Source organism: Coffea eugenioides, chromosome 8, assembly GCF_003713205.1.
Source record: "Coffea eugenioides isolate CCC68of chromosome 8, Ceug_1.0, whole genome shotgun sequence".
Lineage (NCBI taxonomy): Eukaryota > Viridiplantae > Streptophyta > Magnoliopsida > Gentianales > Rubiaceae > Coffea > Coffea eugenioides.
The window spans coordinates 1,691,784-1,703,925 of record NC_040042.1 but is presented as its reverse complement, the minus strand read 5'-3'; the positions used below and the strand labels follow the sequence as shown (position 1 = coordinate 1,703,925).

At 37.0% G+C, this 12,142-nt stretch overlaps 1 protein-coding gene across 1 annotated transcript in view; it reads left to right on the top strand.

Moving 5' to 3' along the window:
- Nucleotides 1-12,142, top strand: part of LOC113779113 — a 51,200-nt gene that overhangs the window by 5,664 nt on the left and 33,394 nt on the right. The window contains exons 6-26 of the mRNA XM_027324562.1: nucleotides 35-152; nucleotides 510-611; nucleotides 697-885; nucleotides 989-1,149; nucleotides 1,958-2,128; nucleotides 2,639-2,731; nucleotides 2,827-3,148; nucleotides 3,269-3,373; nucleotides 3,461-3,556; nucleotides 5,153-5,220; nucleotides 5,459-5,579; nucleotides 5,654-5,860; nucleotides 5,934-6,137; nucleotides 6,283-6,392; nucleotides 8,648-8,744; nucleotides 8,849-8,947; nucleotides 10,363-10,527; nucleotides 10,612-10,686; nucleotides 10,767-11,246; nucleotides 11,338-11,682; nucleotides 11,772-11,903. Of these exons, the coding sequence (XP_027180363.1) occupies nucleotides 35-152; nucleotides 510-611; nucleotides 697-885; nucleotides 989-1,149; nucleotides 1,958-2,128; nucleotides 2,639-2,731; nucleotides 2,827-3,148; nucleotides 3,269-3,373; nucleotides 3,461-3,556; nucleotides 5,153-5,220; nucleotides 5,459-5,579; nucleotides 5,654-5,860; nucleotides 5,934-6,137; nucleotides 6,283-6,392; nucleotides 8,648-8,744; nucleotides 8,849-8,947; nucleotides 10,363-10,527; nucleotides 10,612-10,686; nucleotides 10,767-11,246; nucleotides 11,338-11,682; nucleotides 11,772-11,903 (3,460 nt within the window). The remainder of the gene's footprint in view (nucleotides 1-34; nucleotides 153-509; nucleotides 612-696; nucleotides 886-988; nucleotides 1,150-1,957; nucleotides 2,129-2,638; nucleotides 2,732-2,826; nucleotides 3,149-3,268; nucleotides 3,374-3,460; nucleotides 3,557-5,152; nucleotides 5,221-5,458; nucleotides 5,580-5,653; nucleotides 5,861-5,933; nucleotides 6,138-6,282; nucleotides 6,393-8,647; nucleotides 8,745-8,848; nucleotides 8,948-10,362; nucleotides 10,528-10,611; nucleotides 10,687-10,766; nucleotides 11,247-11,337; nucleotides 11,683-11,771; nucleotides 11,904-12,142) is intronic.

Genomic DNA, 12,142 nt, shown 5'->3' with positions numbered 1-12,142 from the left:
AGCTTCATGGGACCTTACTGATTTCCTTTTGCAGCAATCCTGGCCATCCTTTTGCAGCTGGTGTAACTTTAGACAAGCTGTTAGCCGTCACAGTTGATGACACTGGACAGGAGACTTTCGCAACTGGGGGTGCACTGGAGCGTATTCAGAAGGTTCTGGTTCTTTGAAATTATAAATTATGCAGATATAGGAGATATATTTTAAGTTATGTTTTTTCTAGAGCTTTAGTCTTTAGTTACTTATTGTTGCATATTTTCTTGTGTCTGTGTTTGTGCATGGTCTATATTCTTATACATATGACAACGGAGACTTTAAGATCAGGGATAGTGGAATCTTCTTGTGAATTTGTAAAAGCTATTTTTGACAGGCTCTCCTGAAAAGCAACAATTTTTTATTTTTTTTTGGAAATCTTTCTTTTTTGGTTGCTGTATTTTTATCTGTCTGCAACTGTTTATATGTGCTTCCATTAATTATTCAGGCTGTTAATGACCCTTCTTCTTGCGTGTTAGTCTGTGGAGCTGGAGAGGCTGGCTGTTTATTTGGATTCTGATGTTAGTCCTTGGCACATAGATGAGCCATGGGAGGATTTACCACCCCGGGAATGGGATCAGGCATGTTCTGTTTGACATTGTGATCTTTTTAAGATTGAGTCTGTGTACTCTACACCCATTCCTAACTGCATTTCACGAGATTCAGATATTCAAATTTGGGACAAAGGAGGGAAAGGCAGCAGCTGTTCTTCCTGAAGAGCACTCTTACATATTGCAGCCTGTGACTGGAAACGCGAAATATTCAAAACAGCATGCTAGTTTACCTGTTAATGATGGTCAGCCTCTTCAAAAAGCAGTGGTGAATCTGGATGATGTGACACTTAGCTTGTCAAAGGTTGGTGGAAAAAGTCCCTTTTTCATTAAGACAGACAGGATATACATTTCTATAAGCATTTTTATTTTGTACATGTTGTCACAATTTATGTATGTTTTGGCAGAGTGGATACAGGGATCTGTTAAAATTAGCTGATAATTTTGCTGCATTTAATCAACGATTGAAGTATGCTCATTATCGCCCAAGTGTCGCGGTAAAATCTGATCCAAGGCCATGGTGGAAGTATGCTTATAAAGCCGTCTCAGATCAGTTGAAGAAGGCTAGGTGAGAATGCTTCTCTTCATTGCCTTTTGAATTTGTTCCCTTTCTTCAAATTTGTATTGTTATTCGGTTAATTAAAATTATTCTTCTTGATCACTGGAAATTTTGAGAAGGTAGAATGTATTGTCAAAAATGCTTCACTAATGCCTGATGTGTCTAGCATGTGATCAGCTCTAACAGGAAAGCACTGTGATTTTCTTGAAGAGTATCAGCAGTGAAATCAAAGTCACCATTTTTATGGATATTCAAAGTAACATAGATCATGCTTCATTAATATCCTAGGTTGCAGAAATATAATCCAAAAACGGTTGTTGCTGGTTCTAGAGTATCGCTCATCCTTAGAAACTGAGTAACAAGGAAGCTGTCATCTTTTATAAGGAAAACCTTGAATATCTATTAGGTTGTCTTTTTCCTCTTTTTTGTTTTTCTATTGTATGGGTATTCTTCGCCTTTTCCTGTATTTTTTTGGAGCTATATTGTTACTGTTGATGCTTGGTAATTTCTCATATGTTGCATTCTCACTTTGGCTTTTGTTCCTGTTATTTAGGATTTATGGATTTTTTTTCCTCTGTATCATGCGAAATAAATATAGGCACTTTACTTTTTTTTTTTTTGGGTGAACCGTGTGTGCTCTAGAATTTCGCATCCATAAAAAGGTTGACAGCAGGAGCTTTGCTGCAATTCTCTAGCATATTGGGACTATGTCTTGATTCCTTGCCTTTTCACTCTTTTGGATAACTTTTGGCCCTTGACAGAGAAGATACTATAGTATTACCTTTGAATTTCCCTGTAATACTCTCTCCTCTTTCAGTGGGAAATTGTCATGGGAGCAGGTCCTTTGGTATGCAAGGCTACGCAAGAAGTATATATCACTCTATGCAAAGTTGCTCAGATCTGATTCTGATCGGGTTGTAATTGATGATAATGAAGAGATCAAGGAACTTGATCGGGAACTCGACTTTGACCTTGTTCTCCAGTGGAGGTAGACTATTTTCCTGTTTAGAGTCCTGATCTATTGACAGAAAAGCCATGTGACTATTAACAAAAATAAGTGGAGATGAAACTTTTAATAAATGCTCTACTAACCTCTTTGTCACTGATAAATGCAGTTTTTCATATTTGAGCTTGTCATGACCTTTATGTATGATTTTTCTGGTTGTGTTGATGCTTGGGGATTTCCATGGTTTAAATTATACCGCAGCTTTTGTATGATTGAACCCTTAGTATGTGTCGCTTGGTAAATTTGTAAAGCCTTGAACGTTTTTGTGCAAGGGTGTTTTTCATTACCATTTTGTTTTGATTTCGTTGCTTTGGTTGTTTGTCTTTGTATTATAATGTGGTGTCTTGTCTGTGGAAGTTGAATGAGTTTTTCATTTGCAGTCCTGAGTATTAGTACTCGACTGTGCTCCTTGTAAGAGCTTCTAGTTCTTGCTGATTGATTGCCTTTTTGCTTTCCTAATCGGCATGATCCTTATACTTCTTCTTTGCACAGGATGTTGGCTCACAAGTTTGTGGCCCAGTCAATGGATTCAGCGCCTTACTTAAGGAATCAAAAATCAAAGAAATCCTGGTGGCCATTTGGATGGTGATTATTTGCTATTCTCCTGCTTCCTGTTGCAAGTTCAATAACTTTTATTGCATGCTTATAATTTTGATGTTTTGTGCAACTGCCCATTTCAGGACAAGCAACTCCGTGACAGATGAAAATGAACCGGGAAACCTCAGTGAGGATGACTGGCAAAGGTTAAACAATATAATTGGGTATAAAGAAGGTGATAGTGATCAACTTCTGGAAATCCATGGAAGAGCAGACTTACTGCATACTTCTTTGGAGATTCACATGAAACACAATGCTTCCAGGCTTGCTGATGAGAAGGAATGTCTTGCCGATCTGTCATGTGAAAATCTTGATTGTTTTGTAAACCTTTATTCTGAGGCAAAAGTGTTTGACGTACGATTGGGATCATACCAGCTATCATCTCCAAATGGTCTCCTTGCAGAGGTTAGATCTTTGGTAGTGAAATCCTTCTCCATATTCCTCCCCTTCCCTTCTATGCTTTTACCCTTTCTTTTTTCTTAGTCTCTTCTGCTAACTTGACATTTGGTCTCTGTTTTTATGCAGAGTGCAACGGGTCATGATTCATTAGTTGGTGCCTTCCGCTATAAGCCTTTTGATTCTAAAGTGGACTGGAGCTTGGTTGCTAAAGCTTCTCCATGTTATGTGACCGTAATAATTCTCTCTCTCTTCAGATACTTATTTTTCTACTGTGCTTCATGAAGTTGGGATAACTAACTGCTTTTTTCCTTTGACCAGTATTTGAAAGATTCTATTGATGGAATTGTTAACTTTTTTGAAAGCAATGCTGCTGTAAGTCAGACAGTAGCTCTGGAAACTGCTGCAGCTGTGCAGGTCTAATTCTGATCTCCTTTGTCCGCATTTTATAGTTCTATTCAGCATTAGATGGAAATTCTTTTTTCTTATCCTTTTTGATCTACAACGACTACTTTTCTATAGAAGCTTTTAAAAATTAACTATAGGCAGGTTGCAACAAGGAGTTTGATAAAATCTTACTACATTCTTCATGCAACAATGAGGCCATAATTATAAAAGATTGCCCAAAGATGCTAATATGAGTTATCACAATTGCTTATTGCCCTGGTATGAGAGGCAAATATGTCACTTTATATCCTACAAAAAAGTGCGTGGCTAAATAAATAAAAGTTAGCAAATGGAGAAGGAAAAAGTGGAATTCAGCTTATACTAGAGTTCATGAATTATAATGTATCATCTTATTTACTTCTAATTTTGGAATGTTTAATTGAGCCACTGTTTTGTAATTTTTCTTTTCTGCTGCTGTTTGCCTATCTATCTTTCTTGTTTGTTATGGATTTAAGTCTCTGTACTTTTATGGGTAAAATGTGCCACACTTTGCCTGCTACACTTTTTCAGCCATCATTGAACCCCATTAAATGGAAATATCATTTTGATAAAAAAACCTGAGTAGATTTTTCTTTTATTCCCAACACCCCCACCCCCACCCCACCCCCCCCCCCCCCCCCAAAAAAAAAAAAAAACAACCACCTTTTCTCTTCTATTACAGCCCAATGCCAACTATACCTCTCTCCAGGAAAGGGAAAAAAATCTCCTGACCAGTGTCACAGAATATAGAATGGGAAAACCAATAGGAACGAAAGGGAAACAAGACAAAAAGTGAATAGATAAGGGGGCTTGGTTTGCGGAGGTGGATGGTGGCTTGGGATGTTTGGTTTCTGAGGTGTGGTGGGATAGGTGGGGTGAGAGGAGTGGAAGAAGGAAAAGAAAACGAAGTGGAAAATAAAAAAGAAAAGGAGGAGGAGGTAAACAAACAAAAAGAAGGAAAATGGACAAGAAAAAAAAGAGAATATTTGTGAAATTGTCTTCTCTATAATTGTATGATAGGCTATCGCTTGTAGAAGAATGGCATATATCGAGATTTTTAGTAGGATTTATGAAAAACTAGATGACATTGTTGCTCATGTGGCAACCACACCCTTGTTTTTATCTTCTTTCTTGCTAGCAGTCTCATACTTTGTTTAAAACGGATGCAAGTTTCATGCTGATTCTTTGAACTTGAAAGTTTGCTGGAATTTATCTGTCCTTCATTTTTTGATTTGGCTAAACCCTAATACTTGTATTATGGTGTAGTATGAATAGTACATTTTGGTTATCTGAAATAGTAGGAAATTCAGGTGATTTTCACATGAAAATACATATTGCATGAACTAATAAATCACTTCCAATTTCATTCTGTGAGTCTGAATTAAAGAATGTTGGCTTTTCTTAAATGAACTTGAGAAGATGGAAGATAAATTGATCATGTACATTGACTTTTGGGAGGCATGAGGTATTTGCCTGTTTTAAGGTTGTAGAAGTTGCCAAATATTTGTCGCCTAATATTGATAGACTGTTATAGATGCAGATATTACCCCTATAATTAGTTTCTTCATATTGGCCGTGTTTACATAGATGACCATCGATGAAGTCAAGCGCACTGCACAACAACAAGTAAACAGAGCACTGAAGGATCAGGCCAGGTTTGTTGTCTTTTTAGTTAAAATAAATGAACTGCACACCCATTTTTTTGCCCCTCTTTCAAAGCAGCCCATACTTCAATAAAGTTAAACTGACTCCTTTCTTCTATGTGATATAAATGCATGCCCTAGCTCATTAGTTATTGTAATATTTGATGACTTTTATCATGACATCTTACACTCATTGAGGGATAAATTAGAGTGCATGATTAATTAGACTGCATTGTTCACTTGCTTCTAGGTTTTCCTTGGATTTAAATATTGCAGCTCCCAAGATTACCATACCTACTGACTTCCATCCAGATGACGCCCATTCCACTAAGCTTCTGCTTGACTTGGGAAATTTGGTAATCCGTACCCAGGTAAATTTAGAACCTTTTTACCTGTGCGCCCATAGTTTTCCAAGGCCTGTGGTGAAAATTTTCGACATGTTTAGGATGGTACTGAGTCGGTTCCACCTGAGGAGATGAGCATGTACTTGCAATTTGATCTGGTTTTGAGTGATGTCTCAGCATTTTTGGTTGACGGTGACTACCACTGGAGTCAAGCTTCTCCGGATCGAACTGTTGGTTCATCCAAGCATAGTGTTATTAACTTCTTGCCCATTATTGATAAGTGTGGGGTCATTGTAAAGCTTCAACAGGTAACCTAATTTGCATAATTATTCTAATTTTGGCATCATAAGTATGTCATTTGACTAAAAACATCCCATCCAGATCCGACTCGAAAACCCTTTGTTTCCTTCTACAAGACTGGCACTGAGGCTTCCTTCCCTGGGTTTTCATTTCTCACCTGCTCGTTATCACCGGCTTATGCAAGTTGCAAAGATCTTTCAAGGAGAAAATAAAGATAATGCTGATTTTATTCGCCCTTGGGACCAAGCTGATTTTGGGGGATGGTTGTCTATTCTTGCTTGGAAGGTGGCTGATATAGATACTTGTCTTCATTTTGCTCTTAGTTTCCCACTTCAAAGATGAATCCTTGTTTTTCCTTCCTTTGTCCGTCTTTCTAGATTAATATTTTGCTATGCTTTCATATTTCCTTCCATATGGTCTTCTTGTGTAGGGTATGGGAGGTAGGGAGGCTATATGGCAGCGGAAATACCTCTGTATTGTGGGGCCTTTTCTTTATGTGCTCGACAATCCGAACTCCAGATCATACAAGCAGTACATGAGGTTCAAACATCTACTTATCTGATGTTATTTAATAATTTTCCAGCATGTGCTGTACTGTTGAGTGACCAATCTAGGTTCCATTTTCTCGAGGAGAAGTTTGAATTCCTTCCTCTGGGTTATATACATTATTATTTTCTGTCACTTTTTACTAGTGGAAACTGAAAACGAATGCAAAAAAAAAAAAAAAGAAGAAAAAAAGAAGAAAAAAAAAGAAAAGGACAAACAATGAGAGGTAAAACGGACAAGCCTAAGATGAATAGATTAGGAGAAACAGAAAAGACAAAAGAGTTGGAAGTATTGTTAATCAGAAATGGAGAGTAGTTTTCCCTCCATCTCACATGAGAAACATTGCACTTGGTATGATGGCAGAAACAAATATCATGACTTTGGGTCTTTTGCCACCATCTGAATCCAAAATATGCAGGATCTGTAGTCACTCTCTTCTGTCATGTAGATGCTTCATGTGGCGAGTTGCCCCTTTACTTTTGTGGCGTGGGTACTATCTTTGTTTTGGAGATGTTTGAAGAGGGCATAAATTGGACTGGTTTTGGGACACTAGGACTAAGGTCAATATTATTTCATCTTGTTTGTTTTCAAATATATTTGCAGAAAGCAACACTCGTGTTAATTTGCGATATGGGGTTATGTAACTTTCAAAGAAAAATTCTAGAAAAATTCATCATTATTGTTGCCATAAAAATTCATCATTATTGTTGCCATAAAAATTCATCATGTTTTCATATTTTAATGGTTAAATTACTCACAACCCCCCTATGCTTTTGCATGAGACCACATGATGCCTGTTTCAAAACATCCACATAACCCCCTTGTGGTTTTATGTGAAGTGGAAATTTGACAAAAAATAGTCTCCATAGTGTCGTCAGTTGAAATGCCAGTATTGCCCTTACTTAAGCAATAAATTGAATGAGGGTCTAACCACTTTGCATAAAACCATAGGGGGGTTATGTGGATAGATGCAAAACCACCATCTTATTAGGATATTTATGCAAAACCGTAGGGGGGTTAAGTGGATATTATAATTTCATCACACATACTTTTGAAGCACGTATTGGTCAATTGCGGTAACCGAATATGCTTTCTGGCCATTTGCCACTTCACATAAAACCATGGAGGGGGTTATGTGTATAATTTGAAACCTTAGGGGGTTTTGTGTTATTATGCAAAAGCACAGCGGGGTTATCTGTAACTTACCCTTGTTCAATCTAAGATCACATTCTGGATTTTTTTAGAAAAATAAATATCTTAAACTTATACTAATTGTTAAATATACTTGGTAATGTTTTCGTCATTATTGGATTCATTTGGAATTACATTTCTTCTTGCACGGTTATGGGTTTATGTAATTAATATCATGATATTGCATTCTGGATCTATTTAAATTTTAAAAAAAAATTTTCCTAGCAGGGGGTGGGATTTAAGAAGCGGGAAGGAAGCAGGGATTAGAACCTAGAACCTCTAATTCCTAGGGCCTCAACCTTAGCCACTAGACCAAAGACTCCTCTTATGTAAACATGGATTTTTGGCATAAAAGTTTATTCACATTCTCATTTATCAAAGAACTTCTAGGAAATAATACTATATTCACAGTTGAAAGAAGCTGTGCAACAGTGGGTAGCCATTGAAATGAATTGAACACGATCTTATTGGACAGGTTTAGTAATATTTGCACTGGATCTGTAACTGAAACTTTGTAATCCCTAGTGGCAAAGTCAGTTGAGAGATGCTCTCAAACATCAGCTGACATAAAAGTGAGGATGAGATTGAAGGTGCATGATTCTCTTTTAGGAAAAAATGACCAAAATACTCCCTCAATGAAATATTCACTATCATAATAAACTCAAAAATAGTTTGGAAAACTACTAATAGGGCATTTATACATCTTTATCAATTAGGTATCCTTCCATATTGGTTCCATCTATTCTTATAATGATGAGTTTGAAGTTGGACTTCTTATAAAGCCTTTGGATCTTTTCCGTTGGACCTTATTCTGGCTGTCACACACAATTCTATTTAATTATTTAGCTGAGAAGTTCTGGATAACGTATTTATTCCTTGACTTATCAAGTGTTATATGTCTCACATTAGTCATGGATTATCAGATTATTGATTCGTAATCGTTAGAAATTTGGGTGATGCATTTTATTTTTTTTCTCCTTTTGCTGGATGAGACGTGCTATGCCCTTTTTATGTACTTCTTCATTAACTAATGAACATAAATACTTTTCTTGTTCCAGCCTTCGAGGGAAGCAGCTACATCAAGTTCCTGCAGATATCGCTGGTAATCTAGAACACGTGTTGGCAGTTTGTATCTCTGGGCTGTCCATTAACAAGGTTTGTGTTGAAATAACCTGGAAGTCATTGTAGTAGTACGAAAATTGTTTTTTTTTTTTTTTTTCGTTTCTAACCTTGCTTACTGTCATCTAATCTCTTTACAGATAGTAGAAGATCCAAATGCCTTAGTATTACGTTGTGACTCTGAAGATTCAAGGAGGACCTGGCAGAGCTGGTTGCAGGGGGGCATTTATCGTGCATCGGTAAATCTTTTTCTATCACCTAGTTTGTATCTGAAATTTTGGAAATCTTTTAGTGTCAAGGAGTATTGCACATAATTCCACATTTCAAAGACTCAGATATGCTTGACTGCAAAGTTAGGTTTCTGTTCTTTAACAGCAATGTGTCAACTAATCTGACTCTTTGTCAACAATTAACTTCTCAAAGTACATAGTTTAGTCAATTATTGGGAAAGTTTACTTGAATGATGGAGGAGCGAAAATTTTGGAGTAGCATGAGTATTAAGTCTAGAAAGATGAATGGTGAACTTTTCTTTTTTCATCAATACCAAGTGACGCTCTGATCTTTCCTAGTTTCTCAAATGGAAGTGCACTTGAGCCATCAAGTATTTTGGACGACAATGAGTCTATCAAATTGAGTAACCCCTTTGTCATGCATCTATGGACCTACAGCATACAAACAGGCCTGGTCAACGTGATGCCTTTAGGGTTAACTGGAATTGATGGAAGAAATGTTTTTTATTTGGTACCGGAGGTGCTATGGGAGATCAAAATTAGGCTCTGAGTTTGTGGACATTTTATGTCCTGTTGATTTTTATAAGCTCGTTAGGAATATGGCCTACTAGGCAGTAGGTGGGATGCTAGAAGTCATTTTTATATTTTTGATTGTAAATTTCAGTAATTGAAGTTGATTTTGCTGGAATCATGTTTTCACTTTGAGGCTGGAGATGGCTCCTACTACCAGTTTTCCTGTACACTTGGACTGGGGTGCCCCCTTTTCACTAAAATTTTCTGCACCCTTTTTGACTGCATTGTATTCATACTGTTACATTTTTGTCTTCTTTTTCCTTGGGGATCTCTATCTTGGGATTTTTATTTGTCTAAGGATCTTTGGGAAATGGAATCAGATGAAACAGCATGCTGACTTGATTCTTCTTTATTAGAGTTTTAATATTTCCTTCTAAATGTGATGATTAGGAGTTATCTTTGTTCTTTAAATATATCTATACACACACACACACAGACACACCGACAAATATCTTTTATTCAAATGTATTTATGCACACATGCAATATCCTAATGCACATACACATAGTTCATGAAAATGGTATTGCAAAGATGGGCTCTGGAAATAGGTTCTGTACCATGGGTTGAGATTACTTAAGAATTATTCAGGATGTATCCAAGTACCATTAAGCTTTTAGAATGTTGGTTGATGACTGAATGTGGTCTTCATGTTAATGAAAAGCAGTAGTTGGGCCAAACAAAAATCGTGATTCATTTATATTGTTACAATTGTGTTCTAATTTGGTCGAGCATCTTTTAACAAGATATGCATTTGATGCTGAAATTTTTTGTTTCCCTCTTACCGTCCTTTATTGCAGTTCAGAGTTCTTTGTTAAGTGATAGTTTTGCTCAATTTATGTTTTTTTTACCAGAGGTCTGCTCCTATCACTGGTGTCTTAGAGACCTCATCGGACTCTGAAGACTCTGAAGTTGAACGTGTTGACAACCAAGACTTGTTGGACTCCTCAAAGATGGAGAAAGTTTTCTTGATTGGTGTGCTTGATGAACTAAAGATACGCTTCAATTACAATTGTCAGGTAGTTAAGTGGATTCTAAACAGTTGTTGTCTCATAGTGTGACAGCTAAGTAACTCTGTTGTTGGTTGATGTACCTTTTCATAGAATGATCAGAATTTCTTGAAGGTGCTTCTAGCTGAGGAGAAACGCTTATTTGAATTCCGAGCAACTGGTGGTCGGGTGCGAATATTTTGTGGCTTTTAGTGGTAGTTTTTATGCTTTTGTTTCCTGGAAGAGTTATAATTGATTTGCTTTGCCAGGTTGAGCTGTTGGTAAAAGATAATGATATGTTCATTGGGACGGTCCTCAAATCATTAGAGGTGGAAGATTTAATTTGCCGGAAAGGGAGATCTCAGTATTGTTATCTTGCAAGATCAGTCATCAGGAGTTCTGATGCACTGTCCCTGTCAAATGTAAATGGGGATGGAACTTTTGTGAGTGATGATTTAAGTCAAGGTGAAGGTGAAGATGAATTTTACGAGGCTTCAGAGACGCTTAATGATGAGAGCCCCCAGTCATGGAGGACTCAACCTGATTATTTTAGTTCGCAAAATTTTCTCTCAGTAGATAATACTATCAGAGCCCTTAGTTTCTCCCGTCTCTCTGGTCTACTTCCCGCCAACAATAGTCATCCTGGGGATGATAATATGGAAGTCAATGACACATTAGATAGCTTTGTGAAGGCTCAAGTTATATTTTATGATAAGAATTCATCCCTTGATGAGGGTGTTGAGACAAAGGTCAGCTGTTCCTGGAGAGTTGATTTCTTCTTGCTCTTCCTTTCTTTTTCTCCTTACCTACTTGTAATATGCCGTGTCCTTTGTCTTTCAGGTGGCAGTTTCGCTTGCTACTCTTTCATTTTTTTGTCGCCGGCCTACGATACTGGCCATCATGAATTTTGTTAATGCTATAAATGTTCAGGATGACAGTTGTGAGTCATTCCGTGATACTTCGGCTGCTATGGTACAATCTGATGTTTCCGACAAAAATGCAGTTGATAAACAGGCCTCAGATGTATTGGAGGAGCCTGTGGCCCAAGGTTTTATTGGGAAGGGCAAGTCCAGAGTCATCTTTTATTTGACACTGCAAATGGCTCGTGCTCAAATTTTGTTGATGAAGGAAAATGGTTCTAAGCTTGCTACTTTGTCACAGGATAATTTTCTTACTGATATTAAGGTTTTGGAATTCTTTCTCATTGCTTAATTTGTGTTATCTTGTGAATTTTATACCTTTGATCTTCTATAACAAATTTTCCCATGTTATAGGTGTTTCCATCTTCTTTTAGTATAAAGGCATCCCTTGGAAACTTAAGAATAAGTGATGACAGTCTTCATAGCAACCATATTTATTTCTGGGCCTGTGATATGAGAAATCCAGGCGGTAGTTCATTTGTGGAGGTATTATTTTATGATGAGCTTTGTTATTAACAAAAGTTCCAATTTCGTCTTTGCATGACTCTGCAATATGTCAACTCACATATAAACAGTTTGTTTTGCAATGTTGTGTTTGATGCAACAGATTATCTTCTCATTGTTTCTGAGAGATTGTTTGCCTAATTAGTTATGCTGAACCCTTTAGCTTCCAGACAGAGACGCATTATAATCATGTAGAGATGTTAAAAACAGAACCTCTTTCT